Source organism: Anabas testudineus, chromosome 9 (genome assembly GCF_900324465.2).
Source record: "Anabas testudineus chromosome 9, fAnaTes1.2, whole genome shotgun sequence".
Lineage (NCBI taxonomy): Eukaryota > Metazoa > Chordata > Actinopteri > Anabantiformes > Anabantidae > Anabas > Anabas testudineus.
Window position 1 is genome coordinate 13,112,921 of NC_046618.1, and position 25,198 is coordinate 13,138,118.

A 25,198-nucleotide genomic window follows, 5' to 3' on the forward strand; every position below is an offset into this window, starting at 1 on the left:
TAGTCTCATAATCTCATATTTCCAAAGCACCGTCGAATATCTAGAACATGTGAGTAGGGATACTGTTTGATTAAGTTGATAATTTTAGGAAAAACACATTCACGTTTGAATGTAGATAAGACAATTGAAGCCTCTCTCCTGTGTGTGTTAAATGTGAGGATATGGGCAGCAGCCACAGCAGCTTACTGGAGGTACACTATATGGTGAACATGTTGCTGTGCTTTTGTTTGATTTTGTACCTGTGCCTGGCGATGAGATACAGAATCTCTACCTATTCACATTTTTTTTTTTAATGGAATAGTAACATGTTGTATACAACTCCACAAAATGAGGACAGTGATGCCTCAATATTTTAAATCTTTGATCATAAAAGTAAATAAAATTAAACCTTTTGCTCTGCCTGCTTCCCTGGACTTCAAAACTTCCCCGTGTCTCCCCCGGGGGTTGCGATAGCTAGATGCTGGGTTTCCATGGCAGCTTTCAGAGCTGTTTCCGGGGGGTGTTGTGATGCAGATGTTCTCTGCAGGAGGTGCATGTGTGTTTGAGTGTGTTTGTGCCGATCCAGAAAGTGGTGTTTTCGAAGAAGTGGTGGACGCAGGCATACTTGTGTTTGTTTACGCTGGTCGCTGACCTGGGCTGATTGTCACTATTGCAGTTACTGGAGGAATGTTACCCTGTTGCGTGAATGTTTGTGTTTAGTTGTTAAAGTAGTCTAACTTATCACGGATGTTGGCCATTGTTTTGGATATCATTGTTTTTGTGTGTGTTTATGTCTTGTGTGTGTGTGTGAGTGCTGCACCCAGAAAATGCCAAACAAAGTCCAAGCTGTGCTGATGTTTGTGTTTTTGCACATTTGGGAACCAAATGGCATTCAGGACATATTTGTGTTGACCACATTACAGATGATTTAAAAAAAAAAAAAAATGCATTCTCTCTGTGACCTCTGAGGATAAACATAGCATGGCATTTGCTTCATTTCTAAAACTTCTTGTACTTAAGCTGTTCTGTTTAGGAATGCCTTCAGCAGGAATGTGCACATTTACATGTATCTATGAAAATATGTGTTTACATCACTTCGAAACCTTGATATTTATCTCGTAGTTACTGTGCTATATGGCTTTTGTATGCAATACCTCTTTTTTTTTTACCTTGTCCAGGACATTGCCTAATCCGTGTCTAAACTGTTCATTGCTGCTGTTTCCACAGACATGGGACGCGGTGTGCGGGTGAAGTTGCTGCATCTGCAAACAACTCCCACTGCGTTGTGGGAATTGCCTATAATGCCAAAATAGGAGGTGAGTGATATTATTGGTTATAGTTATCAGTTCTTTCTAAACAGTCTTTGGCAAATTTCTGTTTGTTCAGCAGAGGTATGTTATACTTTGTATAACATTTGTGTATGATGCAAGTGAAGATCAACCTTTGATATTGTACTACATTGAAGTTCATGTTTATGCAGAAATAGAGATATATCTAATCTATCTATCTTCATGCACCACTGTCTGGCAAGCACCTCAAGTGTCTGCTTTTTAAAGGTTCTGGGGAAATGCATATATATAAAACAGATTAAATGTTGGTTTGAGCATGTGTTATTTCTGTGTATCAGGTGTACGAATGCTGGATGGAGATGTAACAGACATGGTGGAGGCCAAGTCTCTGAGCCTCCAGCCGCAGCACATTGACATCTACAGTGCCAGCTGGGGACCTGATGATGACGGAAAGACCGTGGATGGACCAGCATCTTTGGCTAGGCAGGCCTTCGAGAATGGCATCCGATCGGTGGGCACATACACGCATGCTTACATGTTTACATACAGAAGCACCTGCAAATAAACAAGTGCTTCACTTATTAGCCAAGACCGGAAAATTGGTATTCATAGGAAAAGAAAACATATAAACACACACGTGCGTGTTTCACGCTTATATACTCAAATCCCAAACTCTTCTCTACCTGAGAAGCTCCTCTGGGCATCAGAGAGCAGCCCTGATCTATTAGCATATATTCATTTACATATTCATAGCTTATTTTGCATAAAGACAAGCTGACGCCGTGTTGTGGCTGAGTGGAATGGAAAAGCAATGGCAGAGGTTAACAGGGGTAAAGTGATTTTATATGTCTACACATTCACAAAAAAAGAGCTTTGTGCATTTGATTAAGCAGACGTATCCCTCTGAGAACTGACACAGAGATCCAGGGAGTGAGGAGAGTCAGTGGTGGTGGGAGATAGAGAGAGGTTGAGAGTCTGTGGCATGTTACAAAAAAAAAAGGGAGGGCCAAAAAAAAAGGACAGATAGTTGGGTAGCGTGAGTAGAGGAGAGTCCCAGTCACTTCTGACTTTTAAGATCACAGAGGTGAGAGAGATATCTGTCCACCTCCTACGAGTTGGGCATGTTTAAGTGTTTGCATGCCCGCCTGCTGTTTTGTGTGTTCGTGAAGCTGAGTGGAGACGACATGCTTGTGAGTGTAACATGTACCTGTGTGACACTCTGAAGAGACTGTTTATCACAGACAACCGAGGCGTTAGTGATAACAGTGACAGCTGTTGAGAGGGCTGCACTCTGGCTTGTGTGTGTGAATGTATGAAGCACATTTTCCTTATGCTGTTATGTATGTGCTTTCTGGATATATTTACACATAACACATTATGCCTCTGTTGCTTATGCACAACCTTTGTTTCTCAAGGAATGGTGTCTTTAATTAGGTCACCCCTGTCCTGCCTGTATGAATACATGTATCACAAGTTCAGAGTGATAGCTGCAGCTGCTATAATATCTCACATTTGAAATATCATTCTGCTAGATCATTGCAGATCATTCTCTGAAACTGACTCTAAAGTGATTCTTTTCAGTTGACAGTTGACTAATTATTTGAGCAATAAATAAATGCATTTTCTTTTTCTTTCGATCTTTTGCTGATGATCGATGATCTTTTGCAGGTAGTTTCACTTTGTGTTTTATCTCTCTCCTCTTCCCCCTCTCTGCTCATAGTTTCTGCTCCTTCTCACTCACTGTTTTTTTCCCTATATTTCACTAACCGCTCTTCAAATGACTCTCCATCACTCTCATCTGTCAGCCTTTTTGCTCCTATCTGATCCACCTCTCAGTCGGAGGGGCTCCACTCGCTTATTGCAGACTGACAGTAGCCCCCTTTTGAAGAGCTCTATATTATCTTTTATTCCTCTGTGTGTGTGAGTGTGTATGGACATGCAAGCAGGAGGGTTGTTGTGTGTGCGACTTGACAAACACTGTGTATTGCAGTGTCGTTTTTTTTTCCTGCTGACTTCTGGCTGAACTTTGCCTTCATAACTCGGTCGCTCGTCAACAGCACAGTGACGCCCTCCGTGTGTCTCCACCAGGTCCAAGGATTAGATCATGTCCAACTTGGCCCATTCTGAAAGTACATAGTCTAATTGAAATAGCGAAAGCCATTTGGCTTGAAATGGTTTCCAGTGAAAAATGATTAAAACTGAATACTTATATTCACATCATAACTAAATGAACTGGTGTCTCTATTCACATTGTGAGTTGATGCAAAGCTCACTCTAAGCGGCACGGGTCTCTGAATTAACAAGATCCTTTGAACACATCTGGGATGTTTTCAAGTGTATTGTGAAACTTCTGCTGGAAACCTAGATTTGAATATTAAACAGCTGCCTGGCAGCATATGTAATGGACCATAGTTTATAACAACTGACCATATGTGTGCAGTGTTCAGCCAAAAACTATTGTACAAAGCCATAAGGTCTTATGTGTTGTGTAAATGCACATTTATTTTCTACTTGTCATTTCAAATTAGCTCTTGTTTTTCCATGCCATATTTGTGGCTTTATTGTTTTGCCTACTTTTATGAATGTGCACGATCATGTAAATTCTTTTGTGGTCCCTTTACTTTCATTTTTCAAATACAGACAGCACCATTATTTACATAAAATTTTCAAAATAAAGTCCCAAACTTTAGAACACTAAGCAAAACAGCATGGCTGGTTGTACTTAAGTGATAAATGAAAGTAAGGAAACAAAGTAGAACACACACCCACCAAAAGTATGAAGTAAAATCAAAATATTCTTTCAATACTCGCAACATTTTTTTGGGATGTTGCGCGTATTGATCCTTTCCTCTTAACAGAGGAATTCCTGCGCCCTGATTGCAGAATGTGTCAATCTTCTGTTGGACATTGAAAGGACAGTTAGAAGAAAATCAGGCCAAAACCATATCATTTTAAGACAAATTAGTCTCATCCTATCTTGTCCTTTCAGGGGAGGAAGGGCCGCGGCTCCATCTTTGTGTGGGCTTCAGGAAATGGCGGGCGCAGCAGAGACCACTGCTCCTGCGATGGCTACACCAACTCCATCTACACAATCTCCATCTCCAGTACAGCAGAGAGCGGACGCAAACCCTGGTACCTGGAGGAATGCTCATCCACGCTGACCACCACCTACAGCAGCGGGGAGAACTATGACAGAAAGATTGTAAGGATTGTGTGGGTGTGTCGGTGCATGAATTGTATATAAGCACAATGGCGTAATTTCAGCGTGCGGCCAGAATGCTCATGCTGGATTTCTATTTTACAGCTTTAAATCTGTGACATGAACCAAAGAGACTCCTAAAATTTCTTCCCATACAGAATTAATTTATTTTGAAGACTACGTTTTGCTTTGGTGTATTAAAACCTTTCCACATACAATATACAGTATGATGCAACTTGGTGAATTTTACATGTTTCCTTGTGGGTCTGGTGGTGTGACCTTGTTTGACCCACATCAGTCAAATCTCTCCCATGATTGACTGGGATAATCAGACAGTGAAAGTTGGCTTCTGTAAGCTGCTGTCTGCGCTCACACACACTTACACACACTGTTCAGTTTCTCATTGACTTTGTTTTTTTTTTTTACAGTAAAACATACTAATCTACAAAGTCTAATCTACTTGTGCACATACTGTCCTGTCCCCTGTGATGATATTGGATCACTTTTGCTTTTTTCTAAACCTTTTTGGATTCTGAGTGTCTTCAGATAATTCTTCAGACTTTCTGGTCCAGGAAAGGCCCTTTGATGAGGGCTCAGACTGGAAGTTAGCCAAGCTTTTCTTGGCTGACTGACCGTCAAGCTGTCTTACTAGTTGGCTGACTGAAGGCCATACAATCAAAGTGAACTTACAGTTCTTTGACAGCACAATTTACGACTTGTTATTGCTTCTTACTTTTGTCCTTTGTTTCTCCTTGGGCATTGAACAGTTTTTGTGGTAACTGATGGTTTGTGTACTTGTGTATGAGCGTTTCTGTGTGTTATCTCTAGTGAGACAGTGTATCCGAGCTGGAATGTGAGTTTCAGGTGTGCCTAAATCCTCCTGATCCTCATGACTTCAGTTTCTCTCTGTCCGTTCCTCTTTTTCAGTTTCTTCCTGTTGTCAATGTCATTATTTGGTCTTCTCTTCTTTTGGTCCTCTCTCTCCCTTCATCTCTGTTTCCCCCCTCTTCTTCATCTTTTTATATAGAACTTTCTTTTTATCAAATGTCCCCCTTTTTTTCTTCGACTCTTCTTTTGCCTTTTTTCTCTAACTTTTTACAACTTTTCTTATTTTCTTCCGATTGTTCTTTCATTCCCCTCTGACTCTCTCTTTTTCTCTATTCACAGATCACAACAGACCTGAGACATCGGTGTACAGACAGTCACACAGGGACATCGGCCTCAGCTCCTATGGCTGCAGCCATTATTGCTCTGGCCCTGGAGGCAAAGTAAGACCCACTTAACCTCATCCCTTTAATTCATCCCTTTGCCCCTTGCTTACCTTCTAATACCCTGTTGTCCTCTGGCTTGATCTATAAGAGGAACACGTGAAGTATTGTCTCACAAATGCGTCTTTGTCAGCGGCAGAGATTAATTTAACTTTAAAAGTTGTCTTTTTTTTAATCAAGAAATATCATTCCAGGTATGTGAAGAGACACACCCATGATCTATAGTGTTTCAAAATAGGAGCTATAGCAGGAGTAATATTATTAATGAAAGATGGTGAGAGGTCATCAACAAACGCGCACACTTCACTATTTATGAAGACTTGAGTTGGAAAAAAGTTCTTCTGAATAATCTGTGAAATTAGTGACTGATAAGTCAGTGTTAGGGGTGAGACCAACCTTTGTCGAGGCCATTAAAGAAGAAAACTATTGTTAAAATAGTAAAATAAAATTGCAGAAAACAGCAGGATTAAACTTTGCGCAAAAAAGCCTGATGGCTGTTGGTAGCAAATGTATTGCATATAATTTGGTGTCCAGCGTGGTGGTTGTGCACCCTGTCAGGACTACTACAGTGACTGCAGGGTGCTGTTAATTGGAGAATTTTAAAGCAAAAGATACAGCAACAAAACTCCATCTATGAAACTGTATTCTATTGACATGATTTGTAATTAGTTGCCATTGAATAGTGGTGTAGTCAATTTTGTCGCATGCTGTAGTTGCAGTGTATACATACTGTCTTGTCTGTTGTTGCTACAACTAATAATATAATATATTTTGAGACAATCCTTTGTGATCCATTACCAATACACTGGCACAGATATTACAGCCCTGGGATTCTAACATGTTTCTCTCCTCTTGCTGAGAAGACTTGTGCTCATTCATGTACTGAAAAAAGGACGTTTCCTACATTTTTGTACACTGTGCTGTATCTCAGCTGTAATTTAGGTGCATGAAAAATCTAATGTATTACAGATGGTCATCTTAAAATATATTTCTATATATAGTGTTTGTAGGCAAAGTATTGAAATATTGTTTTGACGTTCTTTGTTGTTTATAAACATATAACCCATTTAGATATTGGCTTCAGGATGTCCTTGGCGGCAGAATAAGTGCACTACTGTGGATTTACTTTAAGCTACACACAGACATTTCTGGGCCAGTTGCTCTCATGCCAAACATTTCTGCTAGAAGTGACCGGTGTGCCAATAACAACGTAAAATGAGAAAAGTAAAGTAGACGGATACTAGAAGCAAGTTTTTATTTATTTATTTTTATTTTTTTAAAGGGTCTCGGTGTCCTCTATCCCTTCCAGAAGCCTTGTTTGCTTTTTGTATAACGTGCAGCAGATCCTTCCCTGCACCTGTTGAGGTGCTTAATTTGTCAATTCATGAATTCGATGCAGTGCAGGTGTAGAGACGTTGAACTAGGGTTTACCCCATTATCACATGTTGAGTGTTCAGTTAGCTGAGGTCACTTCGTTTAACCTGGATAATCCAATCCAAATCCTCCCCAGTAGAAAATATTCTCGGTTTCCAGGCAGTGCTGGGCACATAAGCCTGTTTCCTCAACAAGATTATCACACGCTGCTTCTTGCCTGCCTCCTTTCCTCTCTTCTGCTGGCTCTCTCTTCCTCTCTGTCACACCACTACAATCAAACTCTTTTTTTTTTTTTTTCACCTCCAAGGCAAACACTTTCCCTTCACATTCTCACACTCTTTCCCTTCTTTCGTTCTTTCTTTCATCCATCCATCCATCCATCTAGTTTCCTACATGGATAACCTTGCATACATGCACACACACAGGCAAAGAAAGTACAGGATGTAAGAGGAACAGACAAACAGTTTAGACAAACTGAGCAGTACAGATTGTATCGGCTCTTATCTGGTGAATGAAAGTGAGCAGGCTTACTGTGGTAAACATGTAAAGACGCCTTTCTGCTGGACTTCACTGAAATAACTTTTGTGAGTTCTCTTCAGTTGATATCAGAGTTGGTTGGAACAGAAAACTGTCCCACACTCTGTAAGTTTTGCCAAGTTTAAGATGTTTTAACTCAGCTGTAAGTCGTGATTTATCTCTTTATTATCTCCATATGTCTCCATAATTCAGAGTGGCAGCTTTTAGAGTGGAAAAATGATGGTTATAGTTTAGGAATTAATCTTCAATTGCTGGACTGAACTGAAGGTCAGATAGAGATGGGCTGTTGAAATGTTTGACTTTTTGCGTGTGCATTTTCTTACTCGACTTCCCAGCAGATTACTTGTGCATTTTCATCCATAATTACACTTGAGAGAAACTCTAATAAACCTATATTAGACATTCTGATTTTCCCCAGTATGTGAGCTACTCCATTAATTAGTATTGGCTTGTTTATGGGAAGGCTGTCGTGGCCTAGATAAAGATGCCAAAGTCACTTTTAATTAATGACCATAAAACATTTATGCAACCATAATTACACAGTGACAGCTAAGCCTATTAATAATTATCTGAACATACATTTTTCTGACTTTTCCTTCCACTTATCTGTGCTACCATCCTTTTAATTATTTTTTATTTTCAGTTTTAAGTATTTTCTTTAATTGAATTTGAAGTGTGGGCTGAATTTTTTTTTTTTTAAGTCTTAGCTACTGCTTATTTTAGGTATCACTGGAACATGATGTTTTGGTCTGTAAGCAGAAAAAGACTAAATATTTCCATCAAAATAATTTGGTCACATCCTTGATACCAGAAAATGGGTTGTATTGAGTGTACGTCCTATAACTATAAGTTGATTAGCTTCCCTTAAAAGCCAGGGAATGATAAGCAACCAATGAAAAGTGCTGCCAGACATTGATGGCCAATCTTCTACATAGCTGAAATGTTCTGGTTTTATGTTAATCAGGAATACTCTGCATAATTAAAATACAGACTATGTTTCTGATGTACAAGCATAGCTTCTTTTATATAAGCAGCTCAATGGGCAAAGATCCAGTGATCGGTGAACAAGATTTTGTTTCCTCTTACACCTTGTCTTCCTCTCCCATCATACATTTGTATCTTCTGAAATCCTAAAATCTGAATGTTGCGTCGCAAACCTCAAATATTAGTTTTAGGATAATGGATCTAGATTAGTGCAGAGGTCTCAGAAGGCAAGGGAGGGACATGAGGGGTAGGAACGGAGCATCTGGTCGGCATATGAGATGGAAGGGAATCCCAGGAAACTTGGTGACCCACTTCTTCCTGGTTTTTCCCTTTTAATGTAGTGTTTGGACATCAAAGGCGTTGAGACACATGGCTGCCATCTTGTAATGGATCTCACATGAGATCTGAGTAACTAGGGACAGATGAACAGACATCTCTGCTTGCCTGTAATTTTATCTCAGTAATCTTACACTTACAGTATATACTGTGTTACTATGTCTTCTTTACTTATTTTCCATTTACAGTGTTTCTCTTGATGCCCCCTTGTTCTTTGTTTTTTAACCTTCTTCCCCTCTTATCATAAACAGTTTATTTCTTTTTCATCCACCTTTCGTTACCCATCTGTCATCTGAATGCTCGGATACAACTGCTACGTCTTAGTGTCCATTTTTTCTCTTTTAGTGGTTTGTTTTTTTTCTCTACATATTCTGCTCGTCCTTCGACAACACAGTAAATTCAAAGCTTTTTTCCTCATTATCATTCCTGTGTTTACATCCTCACTGCTGACTGACCTTGTCATTTATTTATGTGCATGTGTGTAGATTTGCATATTTAAAGTGTTTGCGTGTCTGTTTGAATATGTGCATAAGAAAACAGTCACTAGTCATTTATTTACTCCATCCTTGCTCAGTTATGTGTTCTTACTCAGTGCTTGGATAATTTTACATTATGATAAATTAAAAAAAATCATATTTATCATGTGTTTTTGTGTTTTCTCTCTCTCTAGTCCTCTTCTAACATGGAGAGATGTACAGCACATCATTGTTAAGACTTCAAGAGCTGGACACCTCAGTGCCCCTGACTGGAAGACCAATGCTGTTGGTTACAATGGTACACACACACACACACACACACACACACACACACACACACACACACACACACACACACACACACACACACACACACACACACACACACACACACACACACACACACACCAGTATGGTCATGCATTCCCACTGATTTGAAGTTGTCAGACAAAAGACTGAACCTTCTTTTTTCGTTTCTTATGCTAACCATCTGCATCACCAATCACTCAGAACTACTTTCAGACAGTTTGATTGCCTTCCTGGTGTAATGTGAAAAATAATGTACGTCTTTATTTTGGTGAAGTCCAAAGAAATATCAAACAAATTCAGAATAGTAATACACTGAATCAAATAGAGTGAGAACTAAGGGTCAGCCAGGCTGCTGGCTCAGTTTCCTGGAGATTTTCCAATGTTTTTTCAAAGAAGAACTACAGAGAAACAGGATGGGGAAATGAGGGTGAAGGAGGTATGGAAGGAATTCTGAAAAACTGAAATCTCAGTTTTCAAATGTATGTTTTACATTTTCACACAGCTGCTTTACAAAATGCAGATTAACCAACATAACTGTCTCTTAAAAGTTTAAAATTGTTATGAACTGATTAAAAGATCACTGATTGTTACTTTGATCTGCTTTTCATATTATATGTGGTTTCATGATTACACAAAATGGAAAGAACTAAATCTTCCTCAGGACCTTGAACTATGAAGACGTTTTATGATCAGCTGTTACTTTTATGAGAAACTGTAGAGTCGGCAAGTCTGATCAGTGTGTGTGTGTGTGTGTGTGTGTGTGCGCGCCACAGTCAGCCACCTTTACGGCTTTGGTCTGATGGATGCCGAAGCGATGGTGAAGGAAGCAGAGCAGTGGAAGCAAGTCCCTACCCAACACATCTGTGTAGAGAACGCAGATCGACAAATCAGGTAGAATACACACACAAACTTATTTTGACCTGCCTACTTGGTAACTTGCTGCATTTCCATGTAATTAGACCAAATGTTGAGCGTTTTCACAGTTAAGGGAAATATATCAGTATCAAGAGCATTAGTATGATCAGCTACTGATGCTGGCTGGTGAGGTGTTCAGTTCATCTCCAATTCTTTAACACTAAACTAGTAAAACAATGTCTTCACGATCCTTACTTGTGCACGAGGGTATGGCTTTCCCCAAATGTTGCTTCAAAGTTCAAAACAATTGTTGTCTAAAATATCTGCATGATATTCTGCAGAATTGACTTTTCCATTAATTGATACTACTACTACAAATACTTTTGACATCAAATCTCATACTATGCAGTATCCATATATAGTGCAGTTGCAAGTGAAGTGCAGGGGGAGTCAGTCAACTCTGAAGCCAACAAATATGACAAAATATTGTTGCTGCGTTATGAATGCAAATTGAATGTTGTTTTTGCCTTTCCTATAACCCCTACCAACTCTATCTGTCTGATTCTGTTCCTCTCTTTCTTATTTTCGTTTTGGTGTTTTATGCACCGGCATGTGTTTGAGAGTAGGATTGTGCAAGCTGTACCTTGATAGGGGCCAAGCATTAGTTCTGGCAGGGTGGTTCTCACATAAGACCTTTACTGCGCGCGCACACACACAAACACACACAGACACAGCGAGCCAGGACTCACAGCTTGTTATTCTTGATGCAGCTGGTAGCCTGAGCACTGTTCTGTGTTAGGCTGACTGGCTCATCTTAGGCCCTGAACTGGTTTGCTTTCAGTCGGAGGCTCGGCATCTAGCGACTGCAGCATTATCAGTGTCATTCTGTCTGTTCTGCTCCAGTACACAAGTCGTCCATATGAGGCTTATGTAAAGTCTAGCATGTGTAGAGGCAGCTGTGTTCAGGCCTCTGTACTCGCATAATGTGCCCTGCCTTATGATGAGTTTTATGTGAATGAAATAAATCAACACAGTCACCGTAGCTTCATGTTTCTATGTGGTGTGTTTATGAGGAGGAGCTGTATGAAATGGTCACACTTTGCAAGAGCTTAAGCCTTGTTCATAAACTAAATTACACTTGGTCCATCCAGCCAAATGACGGCTTGCAATGAAGCCAAGGCAATCAGTCGCCAGCGAACGAGTAAGTTTTTGTTTATGTTTTTGACAAAAACCTTTTTTTTGTGTAACACAGTTCAAAGCTACATTTTCATACTGCCCCAGAAAGTCTTAAAAATATTTTTCACCTAACTGGGTAGAGCATTAACGTATGTATAATTTAATTCCTGCTCACTTGTGTAATGAACTAGGAGCATATCCTGTACAGTTCTATAGCGTGTATAGTGCGTGCGTGCATGCATGTTCTCTTCTACTGTAACTTGCTCCATAACTGCAGCCGTCACCTTGCTGCTGTGTTCCCACACACCCTCTGGCTGGCCCCTTTCCCTCTGTGTTCGGTAATGTCTGTCTGCAGTCGCACGCCTCACTCCACTTGGAGCATGCACCAGGAAAACTGCCTGATCTGTGTGCAATCAGGCTGGTATTAATCAGCTGTGCATCTGCTCTGCTCAGTCCCATGCGCACGGTTGAGTTATCTGTGTTGTGTCATAGAGGAGCCAGAGCTAAGATATCGGCCCTTGGACTCCCCATTACTGCTGTCAACTTTCCAAATAGTCAATGAACACTTATGAAAGAGGCAATCAGTATTGCTGTTATTCTTTTCAACAAATATACTTGAATTAATAACATATTTTAAATATGTATTCATTTGTTTTAAAGTAAATTGTTTGTATTGAACATTAATCCTTCAAGAATTAGCTGATCAGCCTTGCATTATGTGAATGAGCAGAGATGGAGTCGAAGGACAACGGGAGAGTTTGTCATGGGTTGTTCACCTGTCAACACTGTGGAAGATAATTTATAACACACTGCTCTGAATAATACATTATTTCCACTCCTTTCATACATCATCATAATATCTTGATTAAGTAAGTTTTTGGTGCAGCAGTGTTACTAATTTCTCAAATGATGCCCAGTTTTTGCCTTTCGCAAACAAATTGGTATTTTTAGCAGTAATTAATAATTGATGGACTGATCCCACAGAGACTGCAATCATTTATTCATAATTCAGATGGATACATTCATACTTAAGCAATTAGCTGAACGATTAAATCTGGTATTTTGACTATGATTAAAAATGTAGGCTTGCCTCGCTCTGCCATGGTCTGGATGACAAAAGACAACAGTTTAAAAAGTCAAATAAGCCAGTGTATAGCTCTTTCTTTAGTTTCTAGTTAATTCAAAAGCTTATTCTGTGACAAAACAAAGGATAGCCTTTACCAGACAGTAATTGTTTTGGGGTAGTTTTCCTTTCAGTGATTAACATCTGTCTTTTATCACTTACAATCACTTGCTGTGATTGTAACCCTGAGATCAGGCCTAAACAAGATGAAACGTCACTGGCATTAATTATCTTACAACCCTCCACCCTGAGGAAAAAAAAAAAAGAATTATAGTAATCATTTTATGTGTTATTTTTATAACACACTAGCTTTGTTTTAGTTTCCAGTGAATAAACCCAGTGTGTAATTCTGTGCTGCGTGGAGTTAATGTGTCAAGTTGGCTCAGCTGCTTCTTGTGCAACTGCTGTGCAGCAGCAGTGTATGACTTTTTCTTTTCTTTTCTCTTGCTCTGGCAAGATGATATTCATTGTCCCCCTGTACTGGAATTGTCCATTATTTAACTGTGCTTGGTGTTATTACTATCGCTGTTACATTAGATCATACAGCGGATGTTTTTCAAAAAGGGTCATTAGATGTTGATGTTGGCTGTTGGATGATCTTTCAGCTGTAAATATTATTTGTCTTATCGTGCTCATTTGGTTTCTTTGGCAGGTGAAGGTTTAACAGACAGAAACCTTAAAATGGTTGTTGGATTTTAATCAACAGAAGTGCATATGATTTCATTTAAGGGTTCCTTCATGTTCTGAAACTTGATATTGAGTGTTATGTCCATAACTTCAATGATATGTATATGATCTGTGTAACACATTTTTAATGTGTTACCCTTGATATTATACTTTTGTATGCTTTAATTGTAGTTTAATTGTATGCAATTAAATTTACTTGCACTCTCAGCTGATTTCTCTGGCCACAGCACAATGCCCAGAAATGAGGTTTTGTTATTTATTATCAGTGGAACTGGTAATTGAGTTTCCTTGTTTCCATTAGTGGATTTAAAGCAGTTGGTCTGAGTTACTGGAAAGGAAGCCTTAGAGGAGTGACTGCATATTTTCTTTGTTCGATGCATCGACTGTTAAAAGTATCTTTAAAGATATGGTCTTTTATTTAATCCATCAAGGTATTAATCTCCCATAAATAACAAACATTGGCCGCATTTGTTTTAATATATGCTTTTGTTTGGTTCTTGCCCTGTCATCTAGAACAATCCGCCCAGAGCATGTGGTTCGGTCAGTGTACAAGGCAACAGGATGCACTGACAACTCCAACCACCATGTGATCTACCTGGAACATGTGGTCGTACGTATTACAATCACACACCCTCGCCGTGGGGACCTGTCAATCAACCTGACATCACCCTCAGGGACCAAATCTCAGCTGCTTGCCAACAGGTAAAGAATTTACAGAACTTGCGAATGGATATCTATAGTGTTATATGACATAAACAGAAATATATCTTACAACTGATGCTTTTGTGTCTGAATTATGTGTAACTTTATAGATATTCTTGGTAAAATAATCAATAATCTTTAGTACATTTAAAACATTTGCATTATGCTCTAAATTGTAGATTGTTTTGTCTATGCTTTGTTACCAATATTTAATTAGTGTTAAAACATCTGAGAGCCTTTAGAGGCTTTGATACTAAGGTAGAATTTGCTTCTATGTATGTTCAGTCGGCTTGAACTCAAGTAAACCGCAGGTTCTGATTGTACCTGGTTGAGTGGTTGTGATTGTTTTCCAGTTGTTTCCTTATCTGACATCACTGTGTGATTTATTTATTTATTTTTTTTTTCGTGTGTGTCTACTCTTAATGTGCAGGTTGTTTGATCACTCCATGGAGGGTTTTAAGAACTGGGAATTTATGACCACTCACTGCTGGGGAGAGAAGGCAGCGGGTGACTGGGTCCTAGAGATCTATGACTCACCTTCTCAACTCCGCAGCCAGAAAGTACCTGGTATGACAGCATTAACAAGTACTTTATTTTACAATCATGATTTATATTTTTTTATATTAAAACAGTTTAAATACGTCGGCCAGTTGACATTATCTATTTTGCTCTGTATACTAAATATGTAAATCATATAATACTTTCAGGACACACTGAAATGTCTCTTTGTGTGTTTCAGATGACTTTAATAGTGTTTCTGTCTCCTCAGGCAAATTGAAGGAGTGGTCACTGGTGCTGTACGGCACCTCTGTGCATCCGTACTCTGTGCGCAGTGAAAAAGCTCGCTCCACAGATCGGGTGACGCCCACTGATGAGGAGTTTACAGAGGAGTACAACGGTAAGTGTTAAATCCACAGCTGAACACTGACAGGACAGCAATATTAGCAGTTTTTTTACTGCCCTGTGACAATGGGAAATAAAAATAATATATATTTCATTTAAGGATACCATTAATAAAATAATGTAATAAATCTTAATTACTTTTTCTATTAGGTCAGTTAATTTTGCTGAGGTCGTTGTCCTATCCTATACGTTTTATCACTAAAGGTTTCAATCTCTGTGTCTCCAGGCCCCTGTGACTCTGAATGCAATGAGAATGGCTGTGAGGGCCCCGGACCCCATCACTGCATTAACTGCCTCCACTACTTCCTGAAGTTCAAGAACAACACCAGGTCAGTCTGATCTATGTTATCATTATTGTGATGTTTACTTTGTTTTACAAATATTTATACAGGAGATAAAGTAAATAAATAATAATAAAACAGTCCTCCTCATAGTCAGTGAAGTAAAGGGCAGTGTTTATATTTCAACAGTTTTAGTGCATGGATAACAAATTTAAGGTGGGTAAATTAAACTGACTTTCTGTTGTGTGTGTTTTTAGATGCTCAAATTATATATGAAGATGTAAAAGTGGTTTTGTTTTGTGGACAATTTTCAGTTAATTTAAAGTCCATGTAGAAAATACGGCTTGCTTAAATTTCTTTTAACGTCTCATTATTGTAAAGACTGTGAAGTCCTCAGGGAGATTTGGAGATGATCAAATAAAGACAGGGATCAATACTAGTTGAGGTCTCAATCAGAAAGTTTTACAAAGTTACTGATAACTGGATTGATCAGCTCAAATTGTAATTGCGTAACAGCCCGCTTAGCGTGAATGAATTAAATAAACGGCATAGCAGCAGAGATGTAATACATATAGTTCTTGTGCCTGCCTCTGATGACGTTTGAAGTGAAATAAAAAAACAAACAAACAATATAATCTAACATAGGTGATTATTTTGATGAATCCAGCTAACTAGTATTTTACAGCTTTGTAAGGCAGTGTACCATTAGTACTCAAACCCACATTGCTCTGGTTCGTGTACAGTTTTGCACTTTTCCCCTTTTCCACCATGGAAGGTCACTGATCATGTGTCATTTGTAGAACTTATAATGTAAATAAGATTAGATAACCACTGCAGGTTTGACCTGATTGATTTCATCTTATCCTCATTTTGAGTTGCACTCCCGTGTTATATAAACTGTTATATGTACGTATATTTGTACATACAGAATGTGTGTGAGTGAATGTGAGAGAGCAAGAGAGAGAGAGAGAGAGAGACATACTGAATTTGTGCATGTGTGCACATTTGTGTGTGCCCTTTGGATCCCATTAGGATCAAAGTCTGTTGTAATTGCCTTTGTGTCTGAGGGTCTCTGCTCTAATAAAAGACAAACTGATGCAGGTGCATGATAATGTGCAAGCTTAGGATCTGCCTTACCATTAGCCCACTTTAGAGGTGTGCTGCCCTTTTCTGCCACCACAGGGAGCGATTGATGAATGAAGATGGGGGAGTGGTGGGAGGAAGGAGCAGGGGGTGGTGGTGGTGGTGTTTAATGTTCAGATAATTACATCCCTACGTATGTGTTTGATGGTCTAGACTCACTGAAAGGTGAGTGGGTCTTTAGAAGTTGGTAGTTTTTTTTTTTTTTTTTTTTGTGCCTGCATGATATGGCATATATAGACTTATAGACTTACTCAGGCCATTAATAAAGCCAATTAATAAAGGTCCCATTTGAAGAAACGTAATTAACTTAATTCTAATATGTTTTTTTAAACAATAGTTGTGTTTCCAGAGTTTCCAACTTTTAACAAACAAGTAGATTTTACATGTAACTTTCATTATAAAACTTTTACAACATCTCGCATGTCAGTGTTTTCAGAAAAAATGCTAAAGATAGGACCATTTGTCACCAGCTGTAACTACATCCCTCATCATACGATGAGAAAGTTGACATTTCTCAAAATCACTGTAATGGTGGAAGGATTTATGTATGTTTGTCTATTTCATGTTTACCATTTCACCTACATCAATATTTGGTTTTGATAATCTGGCCTAAATATATTCCATCATAATTCCATGATTTAATGTGCCAACTATTTCAAGGGCCCAGTCACTGACATCTGCTAGCACTGACGACGTTGCCAGGAACACATTTAAAGTTCTTCTCACATTCAGCGTTGTCCTTGGTGTAGTTACATTAGTGTTTGTATAATCTTTATTGGTTAAATAATCATTTTTATCATAGCAGAGAAATGTTATTCAAGCTGGAGTGTGTACATGCACACGTGGATTAAGTGTTTCACACGTGCCATATGTGTTTCTTGGCAGAAAACTGTCGTGTGTGAATAAGGCCTAAGGAGTGTGGGGGTGTGTGTGTGTCTCTCTCTGTGTATGTGTGTGTATGTGTATTTTGTGCTCTTGGGGATTTCAGACTCCTTTCTCACCTTAGGAAGGGAACCTCAGGATGAAATTAGGGGGTGATGGAGGCCTGTGAAGTTATCCAACAGATGTTACACCTGTTCACTATATAGCACCCACACACACATCCTAAGTCTCTCAACTGCTGTTTCCAACTCATTATGTTGACATATAAGAAAGAAGATTACTTTAACAGTGGTTAATTTTGAAAAAAAAAAAAAAGGTTTTAGTCCTGTTCCATTATATTTTACTTATCAAATATAATGACACACAATACTGGATATTGTAATTGGAAGAGACAAATGTTTCATTCATGTTTTTTTATACTGCAGAGGTTGATAATAGTTGAGAGATGGATGGATGTCGATCAAGCAGACAAGCAGAAAGACGTAAACACATACAAATAGTTAGTTCCATTTGTGACGCTGTTTCGCTCTGTGTCTTTCCCTCAATCATTCCTCTCTCCAGGATGTGTGTGTCAGAGTGCCCCAGTGGCTTTTTCCGTGACGATAGGAGGCGCTGCAAGAAGTGCTCTTCATTGTGTGACACCTGTGTTGGGAGTCGTAGTGACCAGTGCACTTCATGTAGGACTGGTTTCCACCTCAACGAGGGCTCCAACACATGTGTCGCCAACTGCGCTGATGGCTTCTACCTCGACCACGGTACGTTTTACCACAAGCTAAAACTGTTCTATAATACACTGCAGCAAAATTCCTCTGTCAGTGGCTCAGCCTTGATTATTCATTGTCCTCAACCAGTGTCTCAGATTTGCACTGGCAAACCCATTGTAACTTTACTACCCTTTCATGAGATATTCTCTCTGTCTTAAGGATATGGTACAGATGAATGTGTTGCGTTCAGAGTGGAAAAGGAAAATCCATAAACAAGGGCGCCAGGGCTGGAAACAAACTAGACTATCAAACTAAACTATCACTTGCATCACAAAAAATAGTCAAATCTATCAACACAGTGCTTTAGTTTATTACCTCAGAATGATGCTGGTGTGTCCTTGATGTAATGTCTAGCCACTGGTTTATTTTATGCACTTTCTGTTAGTAAGCAGACATTTTTCCACTAGATTAAAGTGGAATCAAATTAAATAAAACAAAGCACAAAAATCTGCATGGGACTCCTCTTTGTATGATATTTACAAGAGTTTTTTTTTTCCTGTATTGATTCCCAGTTTATTATGAAGAAAATAGTTCAGTGGTGTTAACATGCAGTACTGAATGTATAAATCTAATGGTTTCTCTTTTGTTCAGGACATACGCCAGCATGGATGAAAGAAATGCAGGAATGAGAGACTGAAACTATGTATATCTTATAATTATGTCTATATATACTGGTTTGCAGCCAAGACAGTGTAAGTCCTGGCAGCTCTGGGAGTCTCTGGCAACAGATGTGATGTGATCCGATCCAAGTTCAATCATAACATTTCAACCGGGCCAAGATGTAGTGGATACTTTTTTCCTTTGAAATGCTGGCACAGCTGAGTCGTGTGTGTGTGTGTGTGTGTGTGTGTGTGTGTGTGTGTGTGTGTGTGTGTGTGTGTGTGTGTGTGTGTGTGTGTGTGTGTGTGTGTGTGTGTGTGTGTGTGTGTGTGTGTGTGTGCGTGTGTGTGTGTGTGTGTGTGATGTAGTGTTAAATGAGCTATCTGCAGTTTATTTTGTCTTTGTAAGTCCGACAGCAGTGAATTTGTGTCTTTAGCCACATGTGGACAGGTTCATGTAATTATTTCATCACTGGTTGGGACACCTCTTTTAAAAAGATTCGAACTTGTAATGGATTTTAAGCTGTTCGGTGTATTTGGATGTGTGGTATTAACTGCATTAAGTTTAATTTGACAAGGTGATATGTTTACAATGTTTAGATGATGATTTAAATGATTCAAATATGGCATCTTAACAATTCTGTTTCCTTGTTTAGTGTAATTAACAGTGTAAATACTGTTAAAATGCTAAAATATAAAACAGAGAAAAGCAGTAAAATGAACCTGGAAGCTGGAACAATCAGATGCTTTGCATTTCTGCTTGGTTAAAGACTGAAAGAGATAATCATCCATGTGTCATTTCCACACTAAATGTGACCTCCGGTTCCAAACTAAAATAGGACAGTAAACCTTGACAGGCAATAGTAAAACTGTGCTTTCTGTCCAAGAAATCTGTAACCAGTCCATATCCTGCATCCACCATTTAATTATTTTCAGATTCCTTAAAATCGAACCAGAAATCCCTCACTTACCGAGTCTGCTTCTCTTAGCTCTGATAAAATTATTTCTCTTGCAAAACTGTAAAAGTTATTATACATAAGCAACAGTTGACAGAAATGTGGCAATAACAGTTTTGATTAATAGTCATAGTCAACACACTCTACTGGTTTCTCCAGAAAAAAACGTGTTCATGTATCTTTTTGGCAATTTTCCTTTCCACTGAGGGCAGATGTGTCCATGTGCATTGTGTCAAAGCATGTCATTGCTTTTAGTCTACCTTTTGAAATATTCATCTGCATTCCTAGCCTCTCCTCACCAACACTACAATCTTCTTTTTCATTCCTGCAGCTTTAGCCTTTTGACATTTCAGTTCTTCCCCATCCTCTCTCTTGCCATTTCTTCCCCTGCATTTTGTCCTCCTGTTTTGTTCATTTGCCCCTTGTTCTACTCTTTCCTCTTCTATTTTCCTCCTCCACTTTTTTCACTTACTTCACCTCTTCTCCTCCTATTTATCATTGTCTCCCACCTCTGCATGCGACCAGACTTCTGGATCCCATTAGCCACTGTGCATGACTGGTTCACCCTGTGTCTTCCAGATTCCAACATTTGCAGGAGATGTCCAGAGAACTGTAAGAAGTGCACCTCCTCCAATATCTGCACAGAATGTAAACCTGGGATGAGGTAAGCTTGAAACCATGCTGAACAATGACTAAAAAGAGTCATTGATTAGTGAGTTTAGACAATTCCTGATTTTAGTGTCTTGACAGAAACTGGGTTAATGTCATACTGTGTCTTCTGCTACATAACTCCAGATAATACAAGATTTCATATCTTGCAGTGTGTTTAAACTTTTACCACAGAAACACTAAGAGTTACTGCAGACACATTCAAATTTGCCTGAACACTATTATGCATCAAATTTGTATGGTGCCCCCATTTTAACTTCCTAACCACTCTAACGGCAGCAGCGTGCTTAAAAAGAAGTATGTTGAATGTCCGACATCCTCACACCTTTTTAAATGGTAGAAATAGGGGCTGCTGCATTCAATAACAATGCAACATTTGCAGCTACTTCATATAGCAAATTGCCCAGGTTTTCAAAAGGGTTAAAAGGGGTCGTATCATGCTTTTTGTGTTCATGTTACATAAATACGGCTAACACTAGTTTGAGTTTTCGTACAAAGGTGTAAGGAAAATTAAGTTAACAAAGCCATAAAAGAACAACATACTGTATATAGTTACAGGCCAGTAAGAGACTTCGAGCAATGTTTAATGTGTTCATGGCACTTCGTCGATGACTGCTTTTACAACCTGTCCCAGTATGTAGCAGGACTTTTAACTAGGTCCACAGAAGGTCTTCAACAAGCTGGCCAATCAGAACAGAGTGGGATGGGGGAAGGGGTGAAATAAAGACATACGCTGTGGCATAAAGAGGCATTGTAACATGTATTTGCCTCATCACACATCTCAGTCCACAGTGTGATGGTGGGCTTCAAAGTGTTTTCTGTCAGGAAAGGCTAACAGGTAGCTATGTCCAAAAATATTGACCTCACCAAATACAATATTTGCATATGATCCTAATTTAAAATAGTGAGTATTCTGATCTCAGTGTAAATGTGCAGGATACCTGCTGCTGTTTCAAATGTACATTCTCTGTAGCTCCACTATTACTTTCATTTGTCTTTTAGTGTTGTGTTTTGAGAATAAAAACCTTTTGTCTTCACGACTTATGCATCGGTTGCAAGGATACGCGTCACTAATTTAGGCCAGATCATTAAGTTACACTGTGGTTTGGTTTTGCTGCATGAACCAGTGAAACCAGAACTTGCCAACTTGAGTTGAGCTGAGTAAACTGAGTTTCACCCTGTGACCCAGGCTTATTAAAGCCCACACAATAATGTAATGCAGAGACCCACAAGAACTAGAGCTGTTGCCCATTTGAGTTGTGATCCTCACTTTGAAGATCCTCTGATCTAAACCATTTAGTTATCCATGCAGACATTCAGGTTCATTTTCTGGCCACTTCCACAGCAGCCTCATCAAAACATCCCAACTACACTTGACCTGACACAGGATAGGGCTTTTCAAAGTGCTGGAATACCAGATAGATCATGAGGGAAACACTTGTGAAGCGCTTAAAACATATTGTGGTCTTAAAAACCCAGTTTTAAGTATTCAGTTTAGCCAGAGGTGGAGGTGGGGACACTTGTAAGCCACAATTTCCTTTGAACACGAGCAATGCCACAGCAAGACATACGCTTGCATGCGTACACACATACACGCCCAGAGTCTCCCCTCTCCCATTCAGTTCACCATTCATGGTCGGTTAGGAGCCGAGGAGGAAGCGAGGACCAGACCAGATCATTTCTGGGAAACGTTAGCTAACACAGACCAGCTGTTTTTCAGCTCAGCACAGCAAGCTCACCAACCTGTCCTCACTTTGACTTCACAGAACTGACTTTATGAGACCTAGTTCCTAAGTGACCTCTACCCCTACATCTGGCACTACGACAATGGCTTGTGTGTGTACATATAGGTCAAAACAAATTACCTCTGATTACACTTGAACCTAGAAGATGTCGTTTTCCTGTGTACTAGTCAAAAAGTGAACTACAGTCTAGCCGCTAATGTCACACTATGTCTGTGGTGCTGCAGAAAGAAATTTATAAACAAAATCACTCAGTTTAACAGGCAAATTTTACCTAATGTGAGAGCGCAATAGTGCTTATTTTAAAAGTTAAGTTTTCATGTCCTAAACCTGCCCTTATTGCTGTCTGTGTTGGTTTTCTGTCGCTATTTGCAGTACATTATAGAAGTGTTTTTACTTTCTACTTATATTTCTGGTACTTACTTTTAAGTTATCAAAACGCTTTTTCTCTCTCCCCAGTCTTCAAGGAAACAAATGTCAAATGACTTGTGACCCAGGGACTTATTACAATGGCCACAGAAGGACTTGTGAGCCCTGCCATAGGGCCTGTGCCACCTGTGCAGGTAGAAAGTCATAAGTCATTTACCAACAATCCAGCACTACCTCTCTGAAAGCTGTTATGTACTGTAGTTCACATGAGGCTTTTGTGCTCATGATGAACATTTTGTGTCAATCATTATTTTAAATGCATCCCTGAAATTTGTTTTCCTTTTCCCCCCAGGTACAGGTATAGAGGCGTGCACCAAATGTGCAGAAAACTACTTACTTGAGGACTGGCGGTGCGTGTTGACCTGCAGCACTGGGTACTACCTGTCAGAGCAGACCTCAGACAACGGGCAGGTGCAGAGGTCCTGTAAGAAGTGAGTTGGCACACAACCAACACCTCTATCACAGTGATTTTTTTTTCTCCAGTCTGCAGAGATAAATAAGGAATCTAAAGCTTTAGCCAGTTACTTATTCTCTTTGCGGTGCATAGTAATTGTATATCCCACTTGCCTATTTTTTTATGATTCACAGGTATTTCCTGCGAAAATTTCCTGTGAAATTTAGTTGCACTCACCTGTATTTACAACTGGAACTTAAACTTAAACTTACAGTCAGTGTAACAATAGTGAACATGTCATTTATATAATTTAGAGTTTACTGTAAAAGTATGCAAGTGGTTCTGCTCACTGTTTTAAATTATATTTGATCAAACCATTAAGATCTGTAATTCTATCCTAAAGCTTTGTGTAGTTGTTACATGAACAAGTCTTTTGCTTCACTCTTCCCCAGTGTTAATCTTGATGAGGGTAAAAAGGGAGTGGAGAACATTTAAACATACTCATAGTATTAGGTTTGATGACGGTTACACCACTTTGCCTCCTTTAACTCCCATAGTCAAGTCCTTTACAGAGCTGGACATCTTGTCTGCATTTTCTTATCTGTCTTTGTCGTACACTTGCCTCCCTGCTATTTTTTCTCTCCCACCTGACTTAAATAATTTATTACTCACTTGACCCTTTACCTCACTCGAGCCCTTCATTCTGTCAGCTACTGCCTGGTCTTATAAACTGATTTCACATCCTTTCTGACAGATAATGGAGGGAGGTTGTCCCCCACTCTCACACAGTGAAGTTTGTGAATGAATAGATATGGTACATTTTATAATACATATATAAATTAAACATTAACTTGATGCTCACTCACTATCTGATATGATTAATTGTATTATACAGTTCATACTGGAAAGGTTTTGTGTGTCTCTGTGTTGAAAGGATGTTTTAACTGAATTTGGTGACTTTCCTCACCAGAGTTTAGTTTTTTCAGTGAAGATTAGAGAACAGTAAAATAAAAATTTAAAGACTCCAATAACGTTTACCTGAAAACCAGGTAAATAAAACTACTAGTATTACTTTAGTGCTACTTAGGCTAATATCTAATGATTCATACAATCGTTGACAGGTGTGACCATAGCTGCTACGAGTGCCTGGGACCTGGTGAAAGAAACTGTAGTGGTTGTGCTAGTGGTTACAATCTGGAGGCAGGAGCCTGCATGGTCAGCACTATCTGCAAAGATGGTGAGTTGTCAGCTTTCTTATCTACAACATGGTCATAATGTGAAACATAATGTACTAGTACAGTCCAATGTGAAATGTCAGTAAAGACTTAGACAAACTAGAAAACTAGTTGGTTCTAAGTCGTAAGGAAAAAAACAGGTTTTATAATTTGATTTACTTTCCTATATAAAAGCAAAAGTAAAACAACCAGTCTGTTGGAGGTTGGTTCTTTAATTACCTGGGATTGAGGTTCAAACAATCCATGGTAATTAAAGAACCAACCTACAACAACAGCCTTGTTGTGTTATGTGCCACAGGGTATAAACATGAATGAAAAAAGCAAAGATTCCCCTGTGGCCTTCCTTATTTAAAATATTTTGAGGTTTGTACTAACCCTTGAATCAAAATGTTCACTGCTTCTACGCACAAAGGCAGCCTGACCTTGCTTTGGCTTTTTCCTGATTTTCTCATTCACATTCAGCATTTTACTTATGCAAAGTCACTCTGGGCTTATACACTTAAACATTCTTCTTTTATTTTAACATAAACTATTTTTCTGATTTTCACTGTACACCACATAGACTCAAAGGTTTCTTGTCGTATCTACCTCCTAACTCCACCACAATAATGGCCTTGCATCATTTTTTGCTCCGTCCATCTTCAGTTTGTCCTCTCTTGTTCTGAGTTGTGCATGTTTGTGTTCTTCCTGTTTCTCATTAACCATTTCCAATATGAGGCTTTAACTGCAACCTGTGATTAGCTGCTCTCATCATAGTTCAAATTAACACTGGGCATGAGCTTGTGATGAGATAAAGCTCTGAGGAGACAAATGTCAATTCTCTTGTTGAACACTTTGCTTAAAGTGCACACTCAGTTTGTTTCCAACCTTTTGAACTGATGTCATATTAGTACAACCTTTGATTGGC

At 39.1% G+C, this 25,198-nt stretch overlaps 1 protein-coding gene across 3 annotated transcripts in view; it reads left to right on the forward strand.

Annotated features, from left to right (window-relative positions):
• The window catches only part of pcsk5b (proprotein convertase subtilisin/kexin type 5b), a 61,086-nt gene that overhangs the window by 15,967 nt on the left and 19,921 nt on the right, over positions 1-25,198 (forward strand). For all 3 annotated transcript variants that reach the window (XM_026343887.1, XM_026343888.1, XM_026343886.1), the window contains exons 6-20: positions 1,207-1,295; positions 1,607-1,779; positions 4,258-4,470; positions 5,635-5,735; positions 9,637-9,740; positions 10,525-10,642; positions 14,106-14,294; positions 14,725-14,861; positions 15,064-15,192; positions 15,424-15,526; positions 18,065-18,258; positions 20,402-20,486; positions 22,693-22,796; positions 22,955-23,093; positions 24,178-24,293. In XM_026343887.1, coding sequence (XP_026199672.1) covers positions 1,207-1,295; positions 1,607-1,779; positions 4,258-4,470; positions 5,635-5,735; positions 9,637-9,740; positions 10,525-10,642; positions 14,106-14,294; positions 14,725-14,861; positions 15,064-15,192; positions 15,424-15,526; positions 18,065-18,258; positions 20,402-20,486; positions 22,693-22,796; positions 22,955-23,093; positions 24,178-24,293 — 1,994 coding nt within the window. The remainder of the gene's footprint in view (positions 1-1,206; positions 1,296-1,606; positions 1,780-4,257; positions 4,471-5,634; positions 5,736-9,636; positions 9,741-10,524; positions 10,643-14,105; positions 14,295-14,724; positions 14,862-15,063; positions 15,193-15,423; positions 15,527-18,064; positions 18,259-20,401; positions 20,487-22,692; positions 22,797-22,954; positions 23,094-24,177; positions 24,294-25,198) is intronic.